The sequence below is a fragment of the Anguilla anguilla genome, chromosome 2 (assembly GCF_013347855.1).
Source record: "Anguilla anguilla isolate fAngAng1 chromosome 2, fAngAng1.pri, whole genome shotgun sequence".
Lineage (NCBI taxonomy): Eukaryota > Metazoa > Chordata > Actinopteri > Anguilliformes > Anguillidae > Anguilla > Anguilla anguilla.
The window spans coordinates 40,511,780-40,535,208 of record NC_049202.1 but is presented as its reverse complement, the minus strand read 5'-3'; the positions used below and the strand labels follow the sequence as shown (position 1 = coordinate 40,535,208).

The 23,429-nt window shown below is 39.3% G+C and overlaps 3 protein-coding genes across 6 annotated transcripts; 1 reads left to right on the top strand and 2 right to left on the bottom strand.

Annotated features, from left to right (window-relative positions):
• Positions 1-43: 43 nt before the first annotated feature.
• On the top strand, positions 44-8,772 carry nif3l1 (NIF3 NGG1 interacting factor 3-like 1 (S. cerevisiae)). 2 transcript variants are annotated; one of them, XM_035404001.1, is made up of 7 exons: positions 44-158; positions 586-1,281; positions 1,930-2,080; positions 6,491-6,614; positions 6,772-6,910; positions 7,603-7,686; positions 7,835-8,333. In XM_035404001.1, exons 2-7 carry the CDS (start codon positions 600-602, stop codon positions 8,017-8,019), a joined length of 1,365 nt encoding a protein of 454 aa, XP_035259892.1. In that variant the 5' UTR covers positions 44-158; positions 586-599; the 3' UTR covers positions 8,020-8,333. The 2 variants fall into 2 exon arrangements, with proteins under 2 accessions (XP_035259892.1, XP_035259893.1); XM_035404002.1 differs by having other exon boundaries at positions 83-158; positions 888-1,281; positions 7,835-8,772.
• A 955-nt stretch (positions 8,773-9,727) lies between these two features.
• On the bottom strand, positions 9,728-13,439 carry LOC118220284 (protein yippee-like 3). Of its 2 annotated transcripts, none has more exons than XM_035404085.1 (5): positions 12,929-13,439; positions 11,910-12,035; positions 11,538-11,581; positions 11,278-11,386; positions 9,728-11,123 (listed from the first exon to the last, which is right to left on the bottom strand). In XM_035404085.1, the coding sequence occupies exons 2-5, from the start codon at positions 12,024-12,026 to the stop codon at positions 11,034-11,036; spliced, it is 360 nt and encodes a 119-aa protein (XP_035259976.1). In that variant the 5' UTR covers positions 12,027-12,035; positions 12,929-13,439; the 3' UTR covers positions 9,728-11,033. The 2 variants fall into 2 exon arrangements, with proteins under 2 accessions (XP_035259976.1, XP_035259977.1); XM_035404086.1 differs by lacking the exon at positions 12,929-13,439 and adding an exon at positions 12,259-12,875.
• Positions 13,440-15,439: 2,000 nt separating this feature from the next.
• Positions 15,440-21,120, bottom strand: gdpd3b (glycerophosphodiester phosphodiesterase domain containing 3b). 2 transcript variants are annotated; one of them, XM_035404046.1, is made up of 11 exons: positions 20,900-21,120; positions 19,989-20,786; positions 19,729-19,771; positions 19,515-19,650; positions 19,116-19,161; positions 18,817-18,935; positions 18,432-18,521; positions 17,737-17,870; positions 17,442-17,501; positions 17,297-17,348; positions 15,440-16,472 (listed from the first exon to the last, which is right to left on the bottom strand). In XM_035404046.1, exons 2-11 carry the CDS (start codon positions 20,155-20,157, stop codon positions 16,332-16,334), a joined length of 990 nt encoding a protein of 329 aa, XP_035259937.1. In that variant the 5' UTR covers positions 20,158-20,786; positions 20,900-21,120; the 3' UTR covers positions 15,440-16,331. The 2 variants fall into 2 exon arrangements, with proteins under 2 accessions (XP_035259937.1, XP_035259938.1); XM_035404047.1 differs by having other exon boundaries at positions 19,989-20,783.
• Positions 21,121-23,429: the final 2,309 nt, after the last annotated feature.

The window sequence follows — 23,429 nt, the reverse complement described above, 5'->3', positions numbered from 1 at the left end:
GTGGTACAAGTTCAACGAACCAATAGAAAGCTTTCTTTAATTTTACCGACTAATCACAGAGAAGTATAGCGCGAAGCCCTTCCTATGAAGGAAAACACGTTGTGTGGCGTCTTCACGGAGCTGACTCAGTAGAAGATTGTTTGCATTTAGGCGAGGCAGTAAGTGTTTTCTTTCAGCCACAGTCGAATACGTTTTGTTTTCCTGAAGTTGCGAGTGACTTATTGAAACCTTATGTTCTAGGGGCAATAACACACTTGCATCGTAGCGAATTGCAATGAGGTTAATAACCAATCCGTATCCGCATGTCGGATAGTCTGGTTTCATTTTTGTTATGGGCAGCAGCAGTAGCTTGCTACGAATATCTACTTGTAGCGGTGGCTTGAATGTGGTGTCAGTTCTGGCTGACTTATATAATGGTTTAGTCTGTTATGAGTCAGTTCTCCATGTCTTTAGATAATTCTCCGTCTGTAAGTCTAGAGTGTATTGATATTACAGAATTACTGGGCTTTTTGAAAAAACTTTCCTCCTTTTGTAGGAACCCAAACATGACCAGCTGAAATGAAATTTATTTTCATGTCCCTGCAGGTATATCTAAACCAATGCTTCCTGGATGGGTGAAAGCATCTCTGAGGCCATTTACACTGCCCTTTAAATTGGCTTGCTTTAGCACTTGCTCATTCTCTTTCTATAAACATCATCTGGCATTATCTCACTCTGTTTTGTCCCCTCAGAAGACCCTTGGATCTTACATTTCTTCCCCATCAGTTTATGCTAATTTTTACACTTCATTCCACATTCTTGCAACATCATCCACTAGTTTTATCTTTTCCCAGTCATTTTGCAAAAAATTGTTTTTTCCCACTCCTCTTTCTTATTCTCTCTCCCAGTCACCTTCTCTGTTCCAGTCCAGTCACTCCTGTAAACCCATGGATTTATCAGAAGTCTTAGAGGTGCTTGAGAATTTGGCTCCCCTGCCATTGGCAGAGCCATGGGACAATGTAGGACTCTTGGTGGAGCCAAGCAAAGTCCATCCTGTTAAAACGGTCTTACTGACTAATGACTTGACAGTACCTGTTATGGACGAAGCTGAGGCCATGAATTGTGACCTCATTGTCTCCTATCACCCACCATTGTTTCGGCCAATCAAGCGATTAGTTCAAAGGGACTGGAAGCAGCAGTTGGCTATCAGGGCAGTCAAAGCAGGAATTGCAATTTACTCTCCCCATACTGCCCTAGACTGTGTGAGAGGTGGGGTCAATGACTGGCTGATTGGCGGAGTAGGTAAGTAGATAAAATTCATGTTTTTAAGATAAGGAGGGGAGGGTGTTTGGTAAGCTGTGTGGTAGGGTTAGAGTTGGGGTTAGGCTGAAGAAGTATGTAAAAGGATGGACATTAAAAGTTTTACTAGCTAGGAAACAACTAAATTGTGCACAGTTGAAAATGGGGGGACTCAACACAAAAAAAACTGTTTCAGTAAAATGGTAAAACATAGCCTATATGCATGAAAATACCATGAAATAAAAACTGATTCTGTGCTTTTGTCTCATATTCATCTTTTTATCTGAAATCCATTTAGCATAAATAAAAAATTCCATTCTACTGTTAAAATACTTTTCGAGGACAACTACAATATAGCTGATTACCTGTATTGTTTATACAGCCTTTTTTGCTCAACTTTATTAGAGTTATGATATGAATGATTTTGAAAAGCATGTCTGCATCTGACCATGTAACTGCAACTTCCTTGGAGAACACATGCTTGTTATCAATGTCCCAAACTGAGAGGAGTGATTAGCACGAACACAATTTAGAATTCCAAATTTGCAGGAAAAAATGGGGGGGGAAATCAGGAACAAAAATATGGAAATCTGAAGGTGTGTTATATTTATGTATTAATTTTGCCATGCTTAATTGACTTGTCTCTTTCAGGCAGTGGCAGTGTGTCAGTGTTAAGTCAGGCTGCCAGTAGCACTCCCCTAACTCACAAACTGGAATTCACTGTGAGGAATCATGAGGAATTGAAAATGATTTTGGCTGAACTAATGGATACAACAGGGAAGTTAGAGTACACTACCACAAGGTACTGTACCATATTGCTGTATGTATGTATTCTGAGTGTCTGTTGGTTCTGTGTTAACCCTTTGTGTTTGGCTTGGCTTGGTCTGTTTTAGTGTCTGTCCTGCAACTAACCTCTCTGCCACCCCTCTCCAACTTTCTGACCATTACATTGTTTCCTTCTCCAAGCCCCTCTATGCTGACCACTCTAACCTGGTCTCACCCCACTTTATGTTCAGTCTCTCTCCTCTTCCTTCCTCTTTTCCTCTGTTCTCTCCTCACTCCATCCTCCTGACTCTCCTTTCTCTTTCCACCAACTCTGTCACTTCCATATTTCTATCTTGCATCTCATCTTCCTTTGATCTTTATGTCTTTCGTCCTCTAGACCTGCCCGTCTGTCCCCACCTGCTCCTTGGCTGTCAGAATCCTGATGAAATGAGCATTCAAGGCTTTGGGCTGCTGAGAGAGGGTGGCACAAAAGTCGCTTGTTAGCTCACCTCTCCCACTTTCAGTCTCTCCTCTACATCCATCTCTGCTGCTAAATCAACCTTTTACCTCTCCCAAATTCACTGTTTTGCTTATAACCTCCTGAAACTCCTTGTCATCTTCTTGTCTCTCCTTAGTCCCTGTCTACCTACTCCTGTCTCTTCTCTTTGTTTCCTACTTTTAGAAGGTTGATGACATCCAAGGCTCCTTTCCCAAGCCTGTTCACAAACCATCCGTGTTCGAACCTCTCTGACTGGCTTAATGTCTTTCTCCTGTTTCCCCCTAAAACTTGCCTCCACAAGTTAGCCTACCACTTGCCCTCTCGGCCCAATCCTATCCTGCCTCCTCCAGGCTATTGCTGCAGACCTGCTCCCTTTCCTCACAACCATCAACTCCTTCCTGACATCTGGCTGCATACCAACTGCCTTCAAATCAGCTAGTTATTCTTCTTCTCAAGAAACCTTCCCTCTACCTGTGGACTTTCAAAAACTACAGACCTTCTTTTTCTTTTTAAGTACTTGAATGCGTTGTTTCTAAACAACTTTTACAGTTTCTCTCTCTGAAGAGCCTGTTGGCCCCCAACTAGTCAGGCTTCAAGCCTGTCCACTCTTCTGAGACTGTGCTCCTTGCTGTCACTACAGCCCTTCTTACCACTAGAGCTGCCACTCTCGCCTTGATCCTCATCCTCCAAGACCTGTCTGTCTTTGCCACGAACCCTCTCTCCTGGGGTTCCACAGGGCTTTGTCCTCTCCTGGGCTCTGTGCTCTTCTTCCTCTCTTCTTTCTCTACACCGGATTGTTTGGCTCAGTCCAACCTCCCTAAAATTTCCCTTGTCACCCGCCACCTGCGTACCCTCCACTGGCTTCTGGTGGCTGCCCATGTCAAATTCATTACTCTTGTGTTGGCGTACAAGCAGGGGCAGTTTTAGTGGTTTGGAGGCCCCAGGCAAAGACCAGTGTGAGGCCCTTCTCCATTTTGCTTAACGCAATCATAGCTAGTGAACAAAAACTATTTGGAGGCAGCTCTTTTCAGTTAACAAAGCCACAGAAGTAAAGGACAGACCCAAATGAGAATTCTAACTGAAGAACTTCAAATAACCTTCAGTCAGTTAGAAGAAGACAATATAGCAAGAAAAAGATTATAAGTATATAATCTTTAATTCTTTCAAGACAAAAGTATAGTACATGCTTTTTGATAAAGCATTTGAACATCCACTATTCTCTTGGGGTAAAAGTCCTGGTCCGAGCGGGTGTCTGGTTTGTGGTGGGCTGCTGCTGTCTGTCGGTGTCACCTCTGACACTTTTCTCCCACACTGTAGCTGGTTCACCGCAACCAGCAGAGGCAGTAACGCTAGAAGTTGTAGTAGGTGCGGTGGGTGCACAACAGGCTGAGGCAGCAGTAAGGCTGCTAATGTTAGCTAGCTCAGCTTCTTCAACTAACGTTACACCTGTTGTAACGTCAGCTAGAGTGAGAGCACCTATTATCAAACAACTTCGTTCGACAGACAGGAAAACGTAAACTGATTTGCAACTATATATGAAAAAATAGGCGAAATATCGGTAACAACCTGCACCTAGTTACGTAAGAAAAATGTCCTCGTTATCCTCCAGTGGTTTTTTTTTTTTTTTTTTAAAAGTACTTTCGCAATTTTTTTAATGTGCCGGCAAATAACTCAGAGGTGGTCCAGCGCTAGCTTTTGGTTGCTCAAGTTACTGCTAGCCAAGCAGCGAAGTGTGCCCTCCAGATGCGAACCATGCACCATAAATTAGTCCATAGTCTTCCTGGTCTTTTTGTGGAATTGAAGAATGGCAGAGTAAAATTACGGCAGTCTGAAAAAGCTAAAGGGACGATTACTAGAATTAACCTGTTATTTTACCCTGACAAAAAGTGCGGAAGGTGATTTCCAGTTTGCTTTTACTGTATCACCAATGTGAATTACGCAGAACTACCGCATACCTCACATAACTGTATCAAACGTATTGAGTCAATTACAACGGGCTAACAAAGAAAATCTTCAGCAACCGAATTAATCCGTTTGAATGTTTTGGTACATAATATGCTGTCCCAGCACGAATGCTTAGCATTTCATAAAACGAATACTAAAGCAAAGAAAGAACAGAAGAGCACACGTTATAATTCCAAGACGTTGGCAGGTTATAACCAAAACTAGCCTACTGCGCCGCATAACATACAAGTTTGATTTGAAGTTATGAAAATAAATCGGTTTGCGGCTGCAGATTTTTAAACATGGCGGTTGACATAAAACACTGCAAGTAGTCAACCAATCAGAAATTTTCAGCGCTTGCGCCCCACCCCAAAGGTTCCGGTACTTTTGGAAAGTACTACCCCCTGAGCAGGAACTTTTTTGGGGGTAAAATAAAGCCCCCGGAACTAAATTTAGACCCTAGTTCCTGCGGTCGAAACGCACTGAGTTCCTGAAAAGGTTCCTAGTTCCGGGGTAAAGTTCCTGCAGTGGAAACGCGGCTTAAGGGGACGTGTATCGACCACCCCATATAAATGAATGGAACTTAAATTTGCTAGCATACTGTATGTGTCCTGTCTTGCGTATTTGAGGTTAATATGAGAAAGGGTGGTCGCTATCAGCATGTCTAGGAATCCGTACATATTCACTGTTGTAACTCAAATCGCAGGACACAAAATAGCTGTTAGGAAAGCAGTTTGAAATTATGAAGCAACGTCTGCGCCATTGGATTTAATGGGTCGCGATGAGATAATTCCGTTGCTTGTCTTAAAGTTGATATATTAAATAAGGCTGTATTAATATAACTAAATGTATATGTATGAAGATGGTTTTTTACATTTAGACAATTTATTATGTGTATTTTTACAGGTCTTACATTTAAATAGGTAACAATGTCCAGTTCTCTCTAAATACAAAGTAAATACACTAGCGTTTAGGGTGGTTGATAATAGGTCCTCTCACTCACTTGTTGCTCCTCCGTCGTGGAGTCTCTGGTTGTTTTATTAAAGAATTTAGTCAGTTTAGGAAAACTTTCCTTAAACTGGGCATCTTCCTCTTCCTCTTCTCAAATCCACTTTGAAAACGCTTCATGGTAACAAAGATAGTGACTCTGCCTCTGATGGTAACTCGAATTTCTGCGTCATTGATTAGGCGCAAATGCGGGAAGGTCAAGGTGGAATAGTCCATTAAATGTGAAATGTGGGTGATAATAAATATTGGCAAATAGATATTTAATTGGATAGGCCCACATTTACATGTAGATATATTTATTTTTATTACAGATTATCATTTGTTTGGAGTGACAAGAAAGGAAAAATGTTTTATAAATTAAAAAAAAAAAAAAAAGGAAACACAAATTCACGAGGCCCCAAGCAATTGCCTACCTATGACCTATGGTAAAACCGCCTGTGGGTACAAGGCTGTTATAGGAACTGCACCTCCATTCCTTCAGGCCATGCTCTAGCCCTAAACCTCCAAGCCATGCTCTGTGCTCTGCTGTCACCGGGCACTTAGCTCTCCCCTCCCTGCGAAAGCCTGGTCATCGCCCATCTTGACCTCAACCTTTTTGCCCTATTGGTGGAACAATCTGCCTTCCTCAGTCAGGACAGCAGAGTCCCTCCCTACCTTCCGGCATTACCTGAACACGCGCCTGTTCAGAAAATACCTCCCCCCTTCTCCATCCTGATTCCCATTCCTCTCTTCCACATCTTCTATCTATCCTATATTTAATTAGAATAAACCTAAACCTCTCTACCTTTCCTTTCATGTTAACATATACATACATAATTCTATTGACACAGTATTACCTATAGCCGGTGTGTTTTGGCCTGACCAGTACACTCTCATTAACTGCTACATGGAATGTTGGTAAATCTATGCCTTTTTGTGCACTAATTGTACGTCGCTGTGGATAAGAGTGTCAGCTAAATGCCTAAAATATAAATGTGCGTTCCATCCTGTCCGCAGATCTGATGGCGATGGGTACAATGTAAGCCTCATCTGTCCAGACTCCATCCTGACTGCTGCTGTCCAAACTCTGTCACAACATGCTACTTCTAAGGAATCTCTCAGCATTCTGCAACTTACCAAGGTAGCTTACCAAGTTGAAGCCTAGCACCTTTAAAATTAATCTTAATGTTTGCTTGTGTTTTTGAGGCAGGTGTGTTTTTTCCGTACATCCCCATGTCCGTGCCCTATAACTGCTTTACTTCTCTATCAGCCTTTATGTTTTCTCTTTTCTGGTTTAGCTGCCTCTCCCTGGTTGTGGTCAGGGGCGAAGGAGCATTTTGGATGAACCCATCTCTATAGCTACAGCCGTGCAACGAATCAAGTCACACTTGGGCCTGAGCCACGTGAGACTGGCTCTTGGTGCCCAGCATACACTTGGTAAGAGAGATTCCAGAAGTAGCCAAACACTGTTTGACTGGCCCATATGTAGTCCACACAAGGAATATTGATTTGCCCCAAAAGCTCCATGTGTCATTAACCCTTTTTACACATGCAGCTTTACCCTGAACTGGTAAGGAACTTTAACATTTGAGGTAATGTGTGAATGAGAGCCAGCATTTTGAAAAAGTAGCCCTGGCAATTTTCTGGCTCCAAAATTAACAGTAACATTAACAGAAATTTTCCTTTTTAGCTTCAGGGGCACAAATCCACAATGATGATGAAGATGAAGCACACAAAACTAAACTTGTTTCATTAAGACATTCATCCACCTATGTTGTTTCATACAATACTAGTTACACAGTACAGTAGTCTCAATCATACATCCAAGCCATATAGTTATACAAAAGTTTCTAAAGTTTCTGTGGGTGTATGTGTATATTAAACTGTCGCAGGATGTTATTAGCTGTTATTATTCACATTTTTCTTCACTAGCAAGCTAGTTATCTTATCTGGCTTATAAGCCAACGCTAACAAACTTGTTTGAATAGGTCTTGGTCATGCGCTTATCATACTTCCACTGTTAGCTCTTTTCAAATATGTGCCAGCAGTTGGTATGGGGTTAAAAACACATGCATGCATAAATATGTATGTTAATGCGTCTAACAGTACTGGTACTGTGATTTATTTAGAGTCTGCAGTCAACACAGTGGCAGTGTGTGCTGGATCTGGAGGGTCAGTTCTGAATGCGGTGAAAGCTGATCTCTACATCACAGGTAGTGTGAGTCAGCAGTTTTGCGTGTGCAAATAAAATTTGGCCGTAAACATTTTTTCCCTCAAACTAAATTGTTTTCATTCTCAAAGTTGTGATTTTATTACATTGTGTTAATTTCAATGGGTTTTTATTGTGTTTTGTTTTCTCAGGGGAAATGTCACATCATGAGGTCCTGGATGCTGTGGCTGCTGGTACTAGTGTTATCCTGAGCGACCATAGCAACAGTGAGCGAGGTTTCCTCTCTGTGCTGAAAGAAAGGTTGTCAGTGCGTCTCTCTGACTCCATCTCCATCAAGCTGTCCCAAAGAGACAGGGACCCTCTGGAGATACTCTGAATCCATAAGGAATGTCACTGTTGATTAGACGGCCTGACGGTTACATTCTCACACACATTTATCTTAAACCTGTTGGGACGAAGCAGTAAAACGTATTTTCAGTTGTGTAAATCAACATAGACCAGTTAAGTAGAAATATCTTTGCTATTAAGTATATAGATATGGACCTGTATTCCCAGCTGTTAAATAAAATGTTCCTTGCTCCCTCCTCCACACACATACCTATTTTTTTTGAGAAATAGGACTTGAACGCAACTCTGAAGTACTTGACATCAAGGAGTTTAATCACTATAAATAAATATCAATTTTTCCCCACAATCTGTGATAACTGATGTTCAGGAAAAAATTTATATATAAAATAATTTGCATGGGATGGTTATAACGAGTGCAGGAAATACTGGAATATCTCCCTACTATCACACTGTTACCTGATGGCTGAGCTAGTAGTTGTGTTGCACTTGGCAGTTGCTGCTGGAAGTGGTGTTGGTGAACCGGTAGGTGGCAGTGTCTACAAGGCTCTGTCTGGATTAAGATGCCTCGTGCTTTGATGTAAACCGCGGGTTTTCAAACTTCGTCCTGCAGACCCACTATGTCTGCCGGTTTTCCTTCATATCCTAATTGCAACCAAAGAGTAGTGAGCTGTCAGTTCTTAATTAAACACTTCATTTCTTCAGAAGGCTGATTCACTCTCTTAAGGTAATTTGCTGTCAAAAACTGTTATATATACCATGGAGAATAAATATTACATACTCACTTCCCAGGACTTTTAATCCACGAGTACATGTACTGCAGTCCTTTCATTTCTAATTTTTTGTATGACAACCAAATTCTTTAAATAAGGTTGATTTATTACAAACTGACAGGTGAAGCCATTGGGGTTTCAATTGCTGAGTTTGGTCACCTGGTCACTGAAACTAATTGTAAAAAACAGTTTACTGACAGAGCAAATAGCTGAGACAAACCTGCATTATATTGGAATAAGTGAAAGTGTAGAACTGTTAGAACTTAAAACATATTTTCAGCCAATTGAATTGTTCAAGATATTGGCTGTGACAAAAACTAGTTTATACAGTGGATCCCCAGGTCTTGTGAGATATTAAACCTCTGCCCTAACTCATCCTCTTAGTTAAGATCTTATGGCAGTTGTCACAAAGAATAGGGGTTCCTCGGTGTCCTGTAAAGATTCTTAAGTTCTCTCAAACCCACCACCTAATCATCTCCCAGTTTAACTGGCTTTTACAAACCATCCCACTCCACTTCAGCTGGTATGCAGTGAGTGTTTCTGCACAAAATGTCTTCTCAAAGAGGGGAGTGCTACACATTGGTGGAGGTTGAGGGCTGCTTGCCCCCCTTTCACTGTAAAGTGCTTTGAGATTCTATGGGAAGAAAGATGCCTTACGTGAAGTGGCTTATATGCATTTTATAACATCAGCCTTGAGGACCAGATTGTCACACAGCTCCTGGATTAAAATTTTTTAATTACTGTTATTGAATCTGTGCTGTTAGTAAAGAGGTACAGGCAGAGGGTGTTGGTATCAAGTTCACCAAGCAGTGAACTGACCGCTACAGTGTAATCAGAACTTTCAGATCATTAAAATCAAGAATTCAGAATAAAAATGTAAAAACCTGACATTAATTGCCAATGCAATACTTACATATTGTTAAAGATTGTCAAATGTACAGCATATTAAAGTACACAAACATCAGCACATTTTCAACAAGGCTTTATTTACCAAATTGACTTTTCCCCACAAATATAAAGCACTTAAAATTATTAACCACATTTAATTGTTTTTGGCAATATACCTTACACAAGGTGAAGCAGAAGTTATTTGCACACAAAAAAGAACACACAACAAAAGAAGCAGCAAACTACACACGAGCCAAACCCAGTATCCTTCAACTTAAGTGATAAAAAATTGTTTGACAAGAGTACAGAAATTTCATATGGTATAAACAATGTGACACAATGAAATCACCCTGACAAGCCACATTTTGTGACATTTGGGCAAACTGCCAACCAGTGAGTTTCAACGGCATAAGCAATGAAAAACAATTGGCGTAATAATACCAATACATATTATACAGTGTGAAGACACACAAACCATTCATACATACACCTGGAAGGGGGGAGCTCCATAAGAGGGGTCTTAAAATGCTTGAAAGCACTGATAAATTGCCATTCAAGCCAAATAAACCTGGCTACTGGGGCAATTTAAGAAACAGCATTTCACAAGGACTGAACCATCTTCCATTGCCCAACCTAATGTGATCAGTCACAAATATTGCACTTAATACCCAAACAAACATTCCACCTGAAACTTTTCTACATTCTCTTACATTGCACATATGGTAATAAAATATAATTCATAGTGGTCATAGCAACACGTCATCACAACACAAAAAATTTAAATCAGTCACCATCAACCACTCAAATCCCCTCCACCCCCACACGTTAATCAAAATTTAAAATAATATAAAATCAATCATGGAGTACTACATAATTAAAATATTCAACAACAAAAAAACATGAAAATTTAATATTTTTACTAAAAACATGGAATTAAACAACCTGGATGCGACAATTAAAAAAAAATGTTTTCTTTCATATTTCTAGGAATTCGAAATTCATGAAAACTACGAAGATCAAATGTGAACTCACTGAAATGTTGGTATGGGAGTTTATATTTTAAAATAATCTTATGAAAACATTCAAAGCATACTGTGCATACTGATGTCTTCGTAAATAATTAAATGCATGCCACTGTTTTAACTATTCAGCAGGCCATTCAGAAACTATTAACATGAGATGAGTCGGTGTGAGACACAGCACTCGGTAAACACTGACAATGGCAGTGGTGCAAGCATCAGTCATGAAAGACCAGCCATAACAAAGTTTCTAAAGCAAAAGTTACAATTCTGGACAGAATCGGTGAGAATGAAAGTGACTTGGTGACAGAGAGGCTGTGTTCTTAATTGGACACAGAATAAATGGACAGAAACATAGACTCTGCTCAGTCCCATCCATTATCCTTGATCATGTGAGAGAGCTCGATGATGAACTTCCCCTCCTTGTACTTCTGACTGGACTCAAATGCTTGCTCCTGAACAGCAGAACAGGGTTTCACACAGTTAACACATATAAACTGAACTAAGACCTCATGGCAAGTGCATACTACTTAACCCCTAGTAAACCATACCAGTAACATACAATGATTATAATCTATTTAATACTATAATATATTCAAGCAGTCTTACATATTTCCAGCCCAGTGTGGTGTGACAGCTCTCACAGTAGATATCTGCCACAGCATGCAGGCCTGTCAGAAGCAATCTTTCCTCAGCTGGACCACACCCCACATTCACCCTGTGAAGGCCACATATATGGAGATTAATCACAGCCAAAAGAAAACTGGAATAATGCAAGACCGATTTACAGAACATTTCATTATATCGAACTAACACGTAGCACAACACGGTCAGTTTGCGTGTGCTGATAAATTAGAATGAATACTCACACAGAGTTGAAAAGGTAGGCCCGTCCCTGGCTTCCCTGGAAAGACTGAAACACATTACCATCAGCATCATCATCAACAAACTTTATATTACACACGGAGAAGCCTCCAAACAATGATGGGACATGGGAAATAAAGTAACTGAAAGAATTTCAAAACCATAGAACAAGTTCACATTAGTACAAAACTTTCCCATCTGAAAAACTTTCACCTCATGGGCCTCAAAAGAGACTGACTGAATTACACTGTATATGCTTTACTTTGTACAACTACACTGCTATTTGAGCAGGAAATAACATTACTAACGTGAACAGTGCAAAGGTATCTTGCCGAACGGAACACACTATAAACCCCAATGCTGCCAGCAGTGTTCACCTTGGAGATGAGGTCATCGTGGTTGGCCAGGTGAGCGCGGCAGTGTACACAGCTGTACCTGCGATGACAGAAGTCCAGGTATGCCTGAAAAGTCTTGGCCTTGGTCAGTTTCACCATGTCTGAAAGCTGAAGAGCAAGAGTACAAAATATATGAAGAGCATACACACACAATAAAAGTTTAAATACGCTATTTAATACCAACACTGTACAGTATTCTAATTGCCAAAGGGTTAATAAAATATCGAATACGGAAACTATTGTAACATGAGCTACAGAACAAAAACGTAGTATTAAGGTAACTGTGTCGAAGTGGGAAGGGCAGCAGTAAACCTGAGAAGGCGGAGACTACCTTCTTGGATCGTGCAACGTTAGGCCCGGGGTGCACCACTCCATCTTGGAGGGTAGGGCTGCATGCTGGTTTTTGATCCGACCAATTAGACTACCTTAGTTTCAGTTTTGACAACAACAAAAACTACGCAAGCAGCACAGTAAAAGCTTTAGGGTACACTTAAGGTCTGTGGTTGTATCTGCTGCTGATACAAATGTCAGATCAATATATGATTGAGCTAGACTCTAATTAAATAAAGCAGAAGTTGGCACAAGATCCTGAAACGGATCGGCCCTTGTTGTGCACCCCTGCGTTAATAACAAAAGCTAGCTAGCTAACTTGAGATGCAGTGTACACACGGAAACGTCGCACAAAATAGCATGACAGTTCACAGCCTCCACCACACATGGAGAGAAAAAACAAAGAGTTAGCACGGTTATGAACACAAAAGTTAGCTATTTTTTGTACAAAATAAAAAAACCTGCGCAAAATAGCAACGAATATTAGCTAGACTAGTAGGGGACTATTAGCGCGAACTTGTATCACTTCGGCTGAAGATATCGATACCACAGCTCAGTTAGTCTACAGATACACAAATAAAGCTGGCGTAGCTATCAATAGTAAAAATTTAAAAAAAACACATGCGTGTTATCTTTATCGTACGTTGCAGCCGTTTCCTTATAAAACTTACCTTGAATCCGCCTTGGCTTGCTTCCTTTAGCTAGTCTAGCCGGTGAGTTGTATGCCTCCGTTAACACCTAGCTAGTATGGAAGTTAACGTTAACTCGCTAATGCAAATAATACTTGCTAATCACACGAGTTTAGTTAACTTAGCAAGCTAATGCAATGACTGTTTAATAAAAACTTCAATTTAGAAATCTAATCCAACGTCGCAGAATAAAATCAGACCACAGATAATCTATTATAGCCGAATAATAGCTATAAACTTGCGAACCTTGGTAGGTATACTAATCTAAGTTAGCTGGTGCAAAGTTACGGAAATAGCTAAATGTTTTCCCGATGAAGTCGGCTAATTACTTCAGGTAAGAAAAGCAAAATGAGGACAAGGGAAGTTTGGCCCTTTTAAAATACATGAAATAAAGTTACAAATCGAACAGTTAGCTACTCTGGAACTTCAGATGAAAGTATTTCAGGAGGTTTGTTTACACCACGAACTCAGCCAAAAGCCTACGTCACTACTGCAATAACAAACCCTGTGCTGACCAATCAGGATTTAGAGAGACCAGCTGGAGAAAATGTAGGTCAGTCAATCAATCAGATCCAGAGCTTTCAGTTTGATTCGGCTAACTGTCTGATTAGTTTCCTGGGTCCGTGCTACCCAAAGGGCGTCCACGGGGTATTGATACACATTGTTTAGGATTAGCTGATCTTAGGATTTTCGTATCTAAAAACGTCGTGAGGAAGGTTGCCTACTAAATAAACGATAGAATGTTAACATGTTCATTTAAGTGGCATTGAGTATGCACGTGTCAGCTCAACACGAGGGATGCTATGACGATGTCATATCAAGAGATCAGTGGCACACTTCTCTGTGTGTTCTGTATACTTTCGTGTTATTTTCAGAGTAAAAAATAACCAGGTTTTGAGTTTAACAGCAGTAGAAAACTGCGTAAATTGAATTCTTTCAGACTGAAATTTGATGACTTAAAAAGTTAAACATTTCCCTTATGTACTGCATGATACAATTAAGCAATTAGCATCCTATCATGCACTGTGGCATGTATAAAAATGCTACGCAGGCCCAGTTGACCTTGACTTTTGGGTCAAGATGGCAAAAGGAAAAGATCCAAGTGACTTTGAAAGAGGGTTCATTATTGGGGCATGGATTGCATAAGCATCCATCAAAAAGATTGCTCATCTGGCTAGTGTTTCAATAGTAACAGTGACTGAAGTGACATTGCATTTATATCAATAGGAAAGTAAATAGGGTCGGAAATTGTGCGAAAGTTGAAAGTGCACACTGAACTGTGATGCTCATGCGTTAGTGTAAGGAAAAACAGAAGAGCAACTCTTCCTCAGGTCACTGGGGATGTCAATGCAGGACATGATCAGACTGTCAGCAAGATCAGTGTTGAAAATTACATGGAGGGATATTATAGTAGGGTTGCAGTACACAAAGCCCTCATTACAATGACAAATTAACATTTGAGAGTTCAGTTGTGCCATAGGCACTGGTCTACAGAGATGGGGAAAAAAGTGATATGGTCAAATGAGTCATCCTTCACCATATTCTCAACAAGTGGGCGAGTGCATGCGTGGCGTACACCAAGAGAACGGTACAGGCCTGAATGCTCGACCCCTACAGTGAGGTAGGCCGGTGGCTCTGTTATGCTGTGGGGGCATTTTCCTGGCATGGGTTTGGTCCACTTGTTCCCTTCGAGGGAAGGCTCACTGCAAATCAGTACAAAGTTATTCCAAGTAATCACCTTTATCCTATGATGAAACATTTCTATACTGATGGGAGTGGTCTCTTCCAGGATGACACCCCTATCTACAGGGCACAAGGGGTCACTGAATAGTTTGATGAGTATGAAAATGATGTGAATCATATGCTGTGGCCTTTGCAATCCCCAAATCTCAACCCAGTTGAACATCTATGGGAGATTTTGGACCAACATGTTAGATGGTGCTCTCCACCATCATCATCAAATCACCAAATGAGAGAATATCTTTTGGAAGAATGGTGTTCCATCCCTCCAGTACAAGAGTTCCAGGGACTTGTACAATCTATGCCAAGGCAACTTGAAGCTAGTGGCTCGTGGTGGCCCAACACCTTACTAAGACACTTTATGTTGGTTTATTATTATGTCACCCATCTGTGTATGTGTGTATGTATCTTTTTTTTTTAAGAAAAAAGAGTGCTACACCATCAGGGTACAAAGATCATCTTTTCTCTTTTTTAACCCTGCAGTTATGGAATCAGAAGTCATAATCAAAGTTAAGTGTCACATCTATTACAGCAAAACAAAACATATTATGTGTTTTATCATAAAAAAACCATGATTTATGGTTATAATTCAATAAAGTTATCATGGGGGTCTGGAGGGGGTGGGTCATTTCTAAGACAACATAAAGTTAAAGGAAATAATGAAATCTGTTGTATGTCTGCAAAAATGACCCATCATTTGTAAATACCATCCTTTAAATAATTATACACTGGAAACTCACTTACCCACTTTATTTTATTTATTTCACCTTTATTTCATCAGGCAAGCCATTAAGAACAAATTCTTATTTACAATGGCGGCCTGACAAGCGACATGTCATGCCACATTGCATGTTACCTTAGGTTCATATGCTGAATAGCTAAAGTAAAATATTTCTTAATAGTCATTTTAAAGAGTATTGTGTATCTAAGCTCCAAGCTTTTTGGTTGGTTCAGATAGGATTCTATACATCTGTCATATAACAACTATACTGTAATGATGTTTTACCAGATAACAACTGAGGTTTAATCAAAGGGTCAAAGGTCAGTAATCACTAACTATGACATATTTAATAAAAGCCTTTATTTGTATATTCTTTTCACACATTTGATTTGCAGCCAAAAATATTTCCCATTGTCATTAAACAAGCATTTCTACAAGGCAATAGACATAATAAATTATCACATACAAAAATAGCAGTGTGTTCGATATAATTTTAAGAATATGTGCATTAAATAAGAATTACAGAGTAAATTGTGTGGTGAACAGAGCTGGAAAGTCCAGGGGTTAGAAAGTAAAAATAAAATAAAATAAAAGAAAAAAAAAGAAAACAAAGAAAGTAAATGTCCTCCCTAGAATTTTGTTTCAATCACCTGGATTTGCTAATTACTGCAATTCTTCAGCCAGGAGATTACTGCAATTCTTCAGCCAGGTACTAATTAGTGAAATCAGCTGGCTGAGTTCACAGGTAGAAGAAACGCATGACAGGAGTTTTCATTTCTGAACCTGGATTTTCCACCTCCGGTGGTGAAAATGAGAAACTAGGTAAATAGAGGTCCCCACTCCCCAGTCTTGTTTCTGTGGTTGCAAACATACATAACATTTCTCAATATTGGTCTGTTTCTTGCTCAAAGAAATGTCTTTCTACTAGCTACTAAGGTGAGCAGTTTGTGGGTGTGTGCGAAGGTAGTTTGACAAAAGGCTAGGATAGTCAGTCATAACTCCTGTAGCTCCCACTGCAAATGCTGCCTCTATATCCTTTTCCTCATTGCAGACAAAGAGTTGCACCTGAGGGAGGAGACAAGAGAGATCTTATTAAATTGCTCATTCCAATGAAGGAGGCTGCATAATGTTTTTATCCCCATTTTTTTGTTTTTGTTCCAATTTTAAATTCTAAATTGAATTCAAAGCCCTGTCCATCACTGCAGCATCCACATGCACAGTTGACAGATCGCAGGCTAGTGAACCAGAGGAAGACTACTAGTGGAACATGATGGGTATATCCCCACTAGCTGAAACCCTAGGTGATGCTGTGGCCAATCATGTGGTTTCTTATGGGGATGTCATACAAAGTGAGCACTGGCATAGTCAGAGTTCAGCATTAGAATATTAGGTGGATCACTACACTGAAATCCAGTGTTTCACAGGATAAACACCCGATAGACAATTTTTGTAAAACGTTTAAGACAGTAGATTTTTAGCTATTTGTTTTTCCATATACAATAGATGCAATCTGAGTGGTCATTACAGCATTTTGACAGCTGGTGTCGTGCTCAGTCTGTCTGTTGTCAATATTTGTAGATACTAGCAATCCTTTACTTACAGAGTTAATGCATTATGTCTATCAGTGGCTACTTAATATGAATTATGTATCCAATAGGGGCATGATGAACATGTATTTTGGCCAGGGGCAATCACACTGGTCAAATCCTCACCTGTGTCTGTGTGCATCTCTACAATTACAATAATTCTCAGGAGAAGCCAAAACTTACACAAACAAAAAAACTTATACTAGATTGATTTTTATGCAGTATAAAATAACATTACATTCACCATGGTCACTGAATACTGAATAATGAAACAAAAGTTATGGGAAAGAACATGAGTTTTACCTGAATTCCTCTCATAGCTAAGTGTTTGATCAGTGCTTTCCGCATTATTAGTCTGAAACAAGAAAATTATTATTGTCAAGCTAACAATTTAACAGTAATATTTGCTATTATTAAGGATTACGATTGAAATTGTAATTATGCTCACTTTTCAATTAGAGAGATGACCATTCTGTTCTTTAGAATAGGAGACTCAGGAATATACCTCCTAAAAGAGATTAATATGGGTGGTTGTGGGTATAAGGACAATGACAAATTCAAAACTTAGTCTTTTGACAGCAGATGATAGCACATACAAGCAGAAACATTGTATAAGCAGAATGTGGGTGAACACTGCCAAGGCAAGTCTCAGCTGGTCATCTGAATGTCTAAGAGGCAATCTGCAGTCAGACAGGTAGCAGGTGCATGTGCCTCAGTGAAGCACCGTGTAGCATTGTGCTCACCTGTTCATGATCTGGGGTAGGTACGACTGCAGGAGGCACTCTCCCAGAGGTACAAAAGGCAATAGGCCACTGTAGTACAGCAGGAGCAACTGCAGGCCTCTACTTACAGTGAACATGTAAGGCATGGATGGGTTCTATCCAGAGAGTGACACAGAGAGAAGCTTTTCAATATAATCATGCAATGTTATATAGGTAATCAGAGTTCAGACTCACAGCATGAAACAGAAAGAGACATGTCCAATAATATCTTCCAAGTCTGCATCACACAGTACATTTATATTTCACATATTATCCATTAATAAAGCTAGCTATGTCTCCAGAAGCACACCAGGTTAGGTACCATACTCAAGATACTCAGGATTTCAACCTCCATGAACTGATTGTAAGATCATTTTTATAACCATTTTTTTTTTCATAATCATTTTTAAGCTACACTGGCACCCCACAGCATAGACAAACAGAGCAATACTATGGACTAACAGTCAACCATACATTCCAGTGCAAACTCACAGTACAAATAAGATGTTCAGTAGCATACTCACCAAAACTAGCAGCAATGCAAAGTACATACATTTTTTCATTGTTTATTTCAAACAAGACCAGACATACAAGACACAGATACAAGTCATTACAGCAGATCGACATAAGAAGCGTGACATACAGAGAACAGCACAAAGCCATATGAAGCCACACACCTCTCTCCGACATTTCTTCATGATGTGAGATTTTTCACTTGCCCACACAGTGATATCTTCTCTGTCATACTGTTTTACAAGTGAGGATACCTATGGATGAGATAAACAGAGTTATTGCAGTGCAAAGACCAACCGAGAGGACTCTGCTGAGCACTGCTCACTACAATACTGAAAAAATATTGCACATGAATTCGAGAATACTGTAATAACATTTGAAAATGAACCAATACAATGTTCCTAGTAATCCCGCATTACAAAAGAAAAAGATTATATTTTCTTCAATATTTTTTTTTGGCTTGTCAAAATCATTTAAAAACTGAACAGAAATTTATGAAATTCACTGAATGTATTTCTTTGACAGGATTCAGTGCTGATCTCTCTGTACCTTCTTTATAAGCAAAGTGTTGTCCTCTTTGATCTCAATGTTGACAGGCATTTTTGCAAATTTCTTGAAGAGGTCCTCAAGTAAAATAAATTTTCTGTCTTCTCCCGTGCTATACTTGCCTATGGGACAAAGGTGATGACATTTTAGAACAGGATATGCAGCCTGACAGTCCACTTTGAATAGTGCAGTATGTTCAACATTGTACAAAGGAATGACATGTTAACAGAGCACTAGCTGGCCATTTGCATATCTAGAGTTCACTTGGAACCTGTGTTACCACAAAAAGAAAAAAAGCTCACCGGCATAAAATGTGACCTCCAGCCGTTCTTTATAAAGAGGCAAGTCCTGAAACATACAGTAATATTACATGTTTTTGCCAAACTATTAGAAATGAATGTTGCAACCATTTCATGAAAAACAATAACACTTATAAACACAGGAGACATGAACACAAAGAATGACTAAGAAACCTATCAATGAATAACGTTTACAACAAAATGCACAACCTTAACATGGTCGGACAGCTCATATAACCTCAGCCACTCCTCTTTTGTTGGCAGAACTGATTTTAAATTACTAATAATACAAATGGATAATGCCACTACTCAAAATGATATTATTAATGATAAATTGAGTTCATAAATTGAGTGAATGTCACTTTATTGACACAAATTAAATGAACTTGTACTTGTACTGACCGCTAGATTCAAAGATGAAATTGTGACATCATGTCCAGTTTGTCGAAGCAAGTTCTCATCGTGCGATACAACCACATGGCCATCACGAGTCAAGTGACAGTCCAGCTCCAACATATCTGTACCTTCATTCACTGCACTACAATTAAGGAGAGAGATCAGGTTAATCCTCTTGTCCTTCACAACTGGAAGAAAAGAGTCAATACATTTTACTCACTGTGTGAATGCTTCCATTGTGCTTTCGATCCTCTCTCCGGCTCCTTGATATAAAACAATTACAAAGTTACTTAACCTGTAGATAGTTGGACAATGTTGGAAAATATGTCATGACCCAGCTGGGACGGAGGACAAACAGAAAATACATAATGCGGGAACATCATGGATTCCGTGCTTCAAATAAGCAAGTCATACATTTTTTTGATTTCTACATTTTTCTGTCAGTGATCACAAATCACCTGTTACCTCAATAATTCTTACCCCCTCTATGTGAGATGTGGGTGGAGTGGAAAGCTGATCTTTTCTTCTTATGTAGGATATGAGGGTTCTTCAACAGGTAGAGGGAAAAGAGGGCATAGCCTCCCAATGCTGGGATGATATAGTACAAGTAACTGGCCATTGTGCCACCCCAAAAAAGAGCTAAATCCATCTTCTCATCAGAAAAAATATGTACTAAAAATACTTTTCAGTTACTATTTAAAACAATTTTTTAAAAATTAATAATATATACTAGTAAAGTTTAAAAAAAGCTGCACAATTGTTTTTCTACAATATAAGGTCCCCTTTGTTCAGATTTCAAATGAATCAATATTGACTTGAATTTCCCATGCCTTTAGTAAACATACTCTTTCAGTTATTGCTTCTAAAGTAGTTCTTGTCGCACAAGAAACGTTATCTCTGCCTCTCCTCTCCTCCGTCTTTTCAGTACAGACTGCAAAAAAATGCTGAACAAATTTTCAAGTTGAAGAGAAAAAAACGTGCTCCACAGGTATGCAAACTCCCCAGGTATTGTTCTTCCTCGGTCAGTCTCAGGTTTCTTCCAAGCACCAGATGTTATCAGCCCTGACCTCTGCTCTTTTAGCTCTGTACAGTGATACTGCTGTTGTACTGAAGTATGTGTACTATACCGTATCAACACAATTCCTCATAAAGTGTCCTGTCATCTGTTTAGTGTCCAGCAAGGTTATGCCCTATATACTCTAATGCTGCTGTATCGGTTTGAGTATCCCTCCTCCTTCTGACGTAGACTTCCCCTCCGAGTCATTTTCTTGTCTTCTGCTGTTGTGAAACAGAATAAGCATGACTGCATGTGGTCAGATATTACCATAAAAGTTAAAAAGCAAAGTCCCTACTATAACAACAATTACTCCACTTCTAATTCTGCATTTTACCTTTACAGCTGTAAGATTGTATATCGTATTCTTCCATTTGTCTTGTTAGAGTGAACAATTATGAATGAAACGCATCTCTAAACAAACACATCTTTAAAAAAAGTTTTTACGTGAGACTGAGCGTGAGAATGTGGATATTAGAGCCAGATCCAGTTCCCTGTGATGAGGTTAGAACAAGTGACTGTCACAGTGTCACAGGAATGCATAAACAAAACACTGCACTTCCTTGTGTGTAGTTAAATATTCCCTGTAATTATGCTGTGGCGCAAGTGCCTGTAAGATTAATGATTAAATAAATATTTTCAGGCAGGTTTTGAAAAATGTTAGTGGAATGTATATATGAGTGGTGTCAGACTTCTCAGTGTTTAACAAAGGTTTGTCGATGATGGGTGAGGTCAGTCTGCAGTGCAGCTAAACACTGATATGCACTGTGTAATGGTAGAGAGAGGGTTGAGTAAACAGAAGAGAAGGGAAATGGCAATATGCACTAACATGTTCATGAAAACTGAAGAGACCATAGAGGACGACAATAATACTCACTGAGTTAATGGGTTGAGGTACCCACACCCACAGCAAGGTGACACACAGGGAAGGGCTATTCAGATAGCAACCCAGGACCCACATGCATGCAAGTCTGCCATGGCCAAATAGGTGGTCCATTGACCACTGAGAAAACTAAATATTTCAATATGCATGAACATGTATGTTCAGATTAGTGTCATAAATCACACTGGTGCCATGGATAAATGTAATCACCTGAACTTTCTCCTGTTATCATGGACTCACATTCCTGATATTATCTTTTTAATTGATTTATTTAAATTAGTTGATTTATTGATTGCAGATTTAAAACATAATTTATTTCTGTATTGTTTTACAAGCTTTCACCTGTTCAAAAATGAATTTGTGTAACAAAAAGGTAGTGATGATTCTTCATTGTGAGCTCTTGTTTGTTATGCAAATTCATATTCAGGTGAAAACTTTTAAAACAATACAAAAATAAATTATAATTTAAGTCTGCAATCAATAGAAATTAAGGGCGGGGCGCTCCTCTGTTTGAGCAACTCGCGGTTTGAGGCTCAGTGTTATCGTGTTTTTATCGTGCATCGTGTTTTAATCATGTTTTTATTTATCTGTTATTTGTTTTATCTGTTTTGAATTGTTAATATTTTTAATGCAATTTTATGTGAGCCTTTCATGGGTGTATGTTTTTATGTTGTTTGTGAGCCCCTAACCTAAGACAATTTTCTAACACTATGTGATAATAAAGTTTTTTTTAATCTTGAATATTGAATCTTGAAAACTTAATATCAGGAACATCAGTCCAGGTCAACAGAAGAAAGTTCAGGAGGTCCAAATAGTTTAAAATTGATGCAGGCAGAGAAATGGATTCCTATTTACAGAACAATATATGCAACCTTTTATCCGCCAGCATCAATTTTAAACAATTTGGACCTCATAAAATGTAAGCAGAATAGCACTGACATACAGAATAATGGTATTATTGACTCTGAGGAAACAGCATTGGGAATAGAATGCATTTCATTACATCATGCATTACATGCTGTCTAGGATGGAAAGACCCCACAGATTTCCAAGAAGTCACTCCAAGGCAGTGTGATGTTTAGCCAGACCACTAAACCTCAGTCTTCCTCTATATATGTTAATGCCCTGTGGTGTCGACTCGGTGTGTGTGATCTGTGTGAACTTCCACTTATGTTTCCTCTTGAAATTTCACAAGCACAAAAATGTCTTGAATGAGAAAAATCTCAATCAACCTGTGACTTGTGGGAACAAACAGTGACCTAACCAGACACACAACTTATGACACAGACTAACTGGGACCCGCAAAGACGTTTTGTCCATCATGTTACAGAGGATTGATGATGTTGTCATGAGTTTGGACACACTCTGGACACACAGGTACAGACAGAATTACACGTTGTCTTCAATATGTTCAAAATGGTAGTTTGATTTTTGTTGAATTATCAAAAGTAGACCTGAAACCTGCAGGCATTCCACCAATATTGAGAGGTCAGCTGCTCCTCACTCAGCTCCTAAATGGGAACTCTCAGTACAATGAGACAGAGCATCAATTAATTCTTATTTTTACCAACAGTGCAGGCATTGCTGGTCCTGCCAATGAGACCAGTAAAATCCTACAAATGAAAACCATCCCTCCCTGGGCAACAGCCATTTGATGTGCCACCTTAGGGCACCACCAGTCACAGAAGAGGCTGGCACAGTCAGAATTCAATACAAAATTAGTAAGGATTTGTAAAGCTACTCCTGTTTTGAGAAATGTGTGTTCATACAGCAAGGATGATCAATTAAACTTTAATATTGCCTAGTATATTGTGAGTAAAAATGTAAGCTGCATTTAAAAGAAAAAACAGTTGCAGCTCAACACTGTTTACACAACTCTCGCTCAAACATTACAGAGTGATAAACAGTGTTTAGCCTCACTGCGGACTGTGATCACACCCATGTTTATAATATTTTATAGGTAGAATTGTAACATAACAGCAGA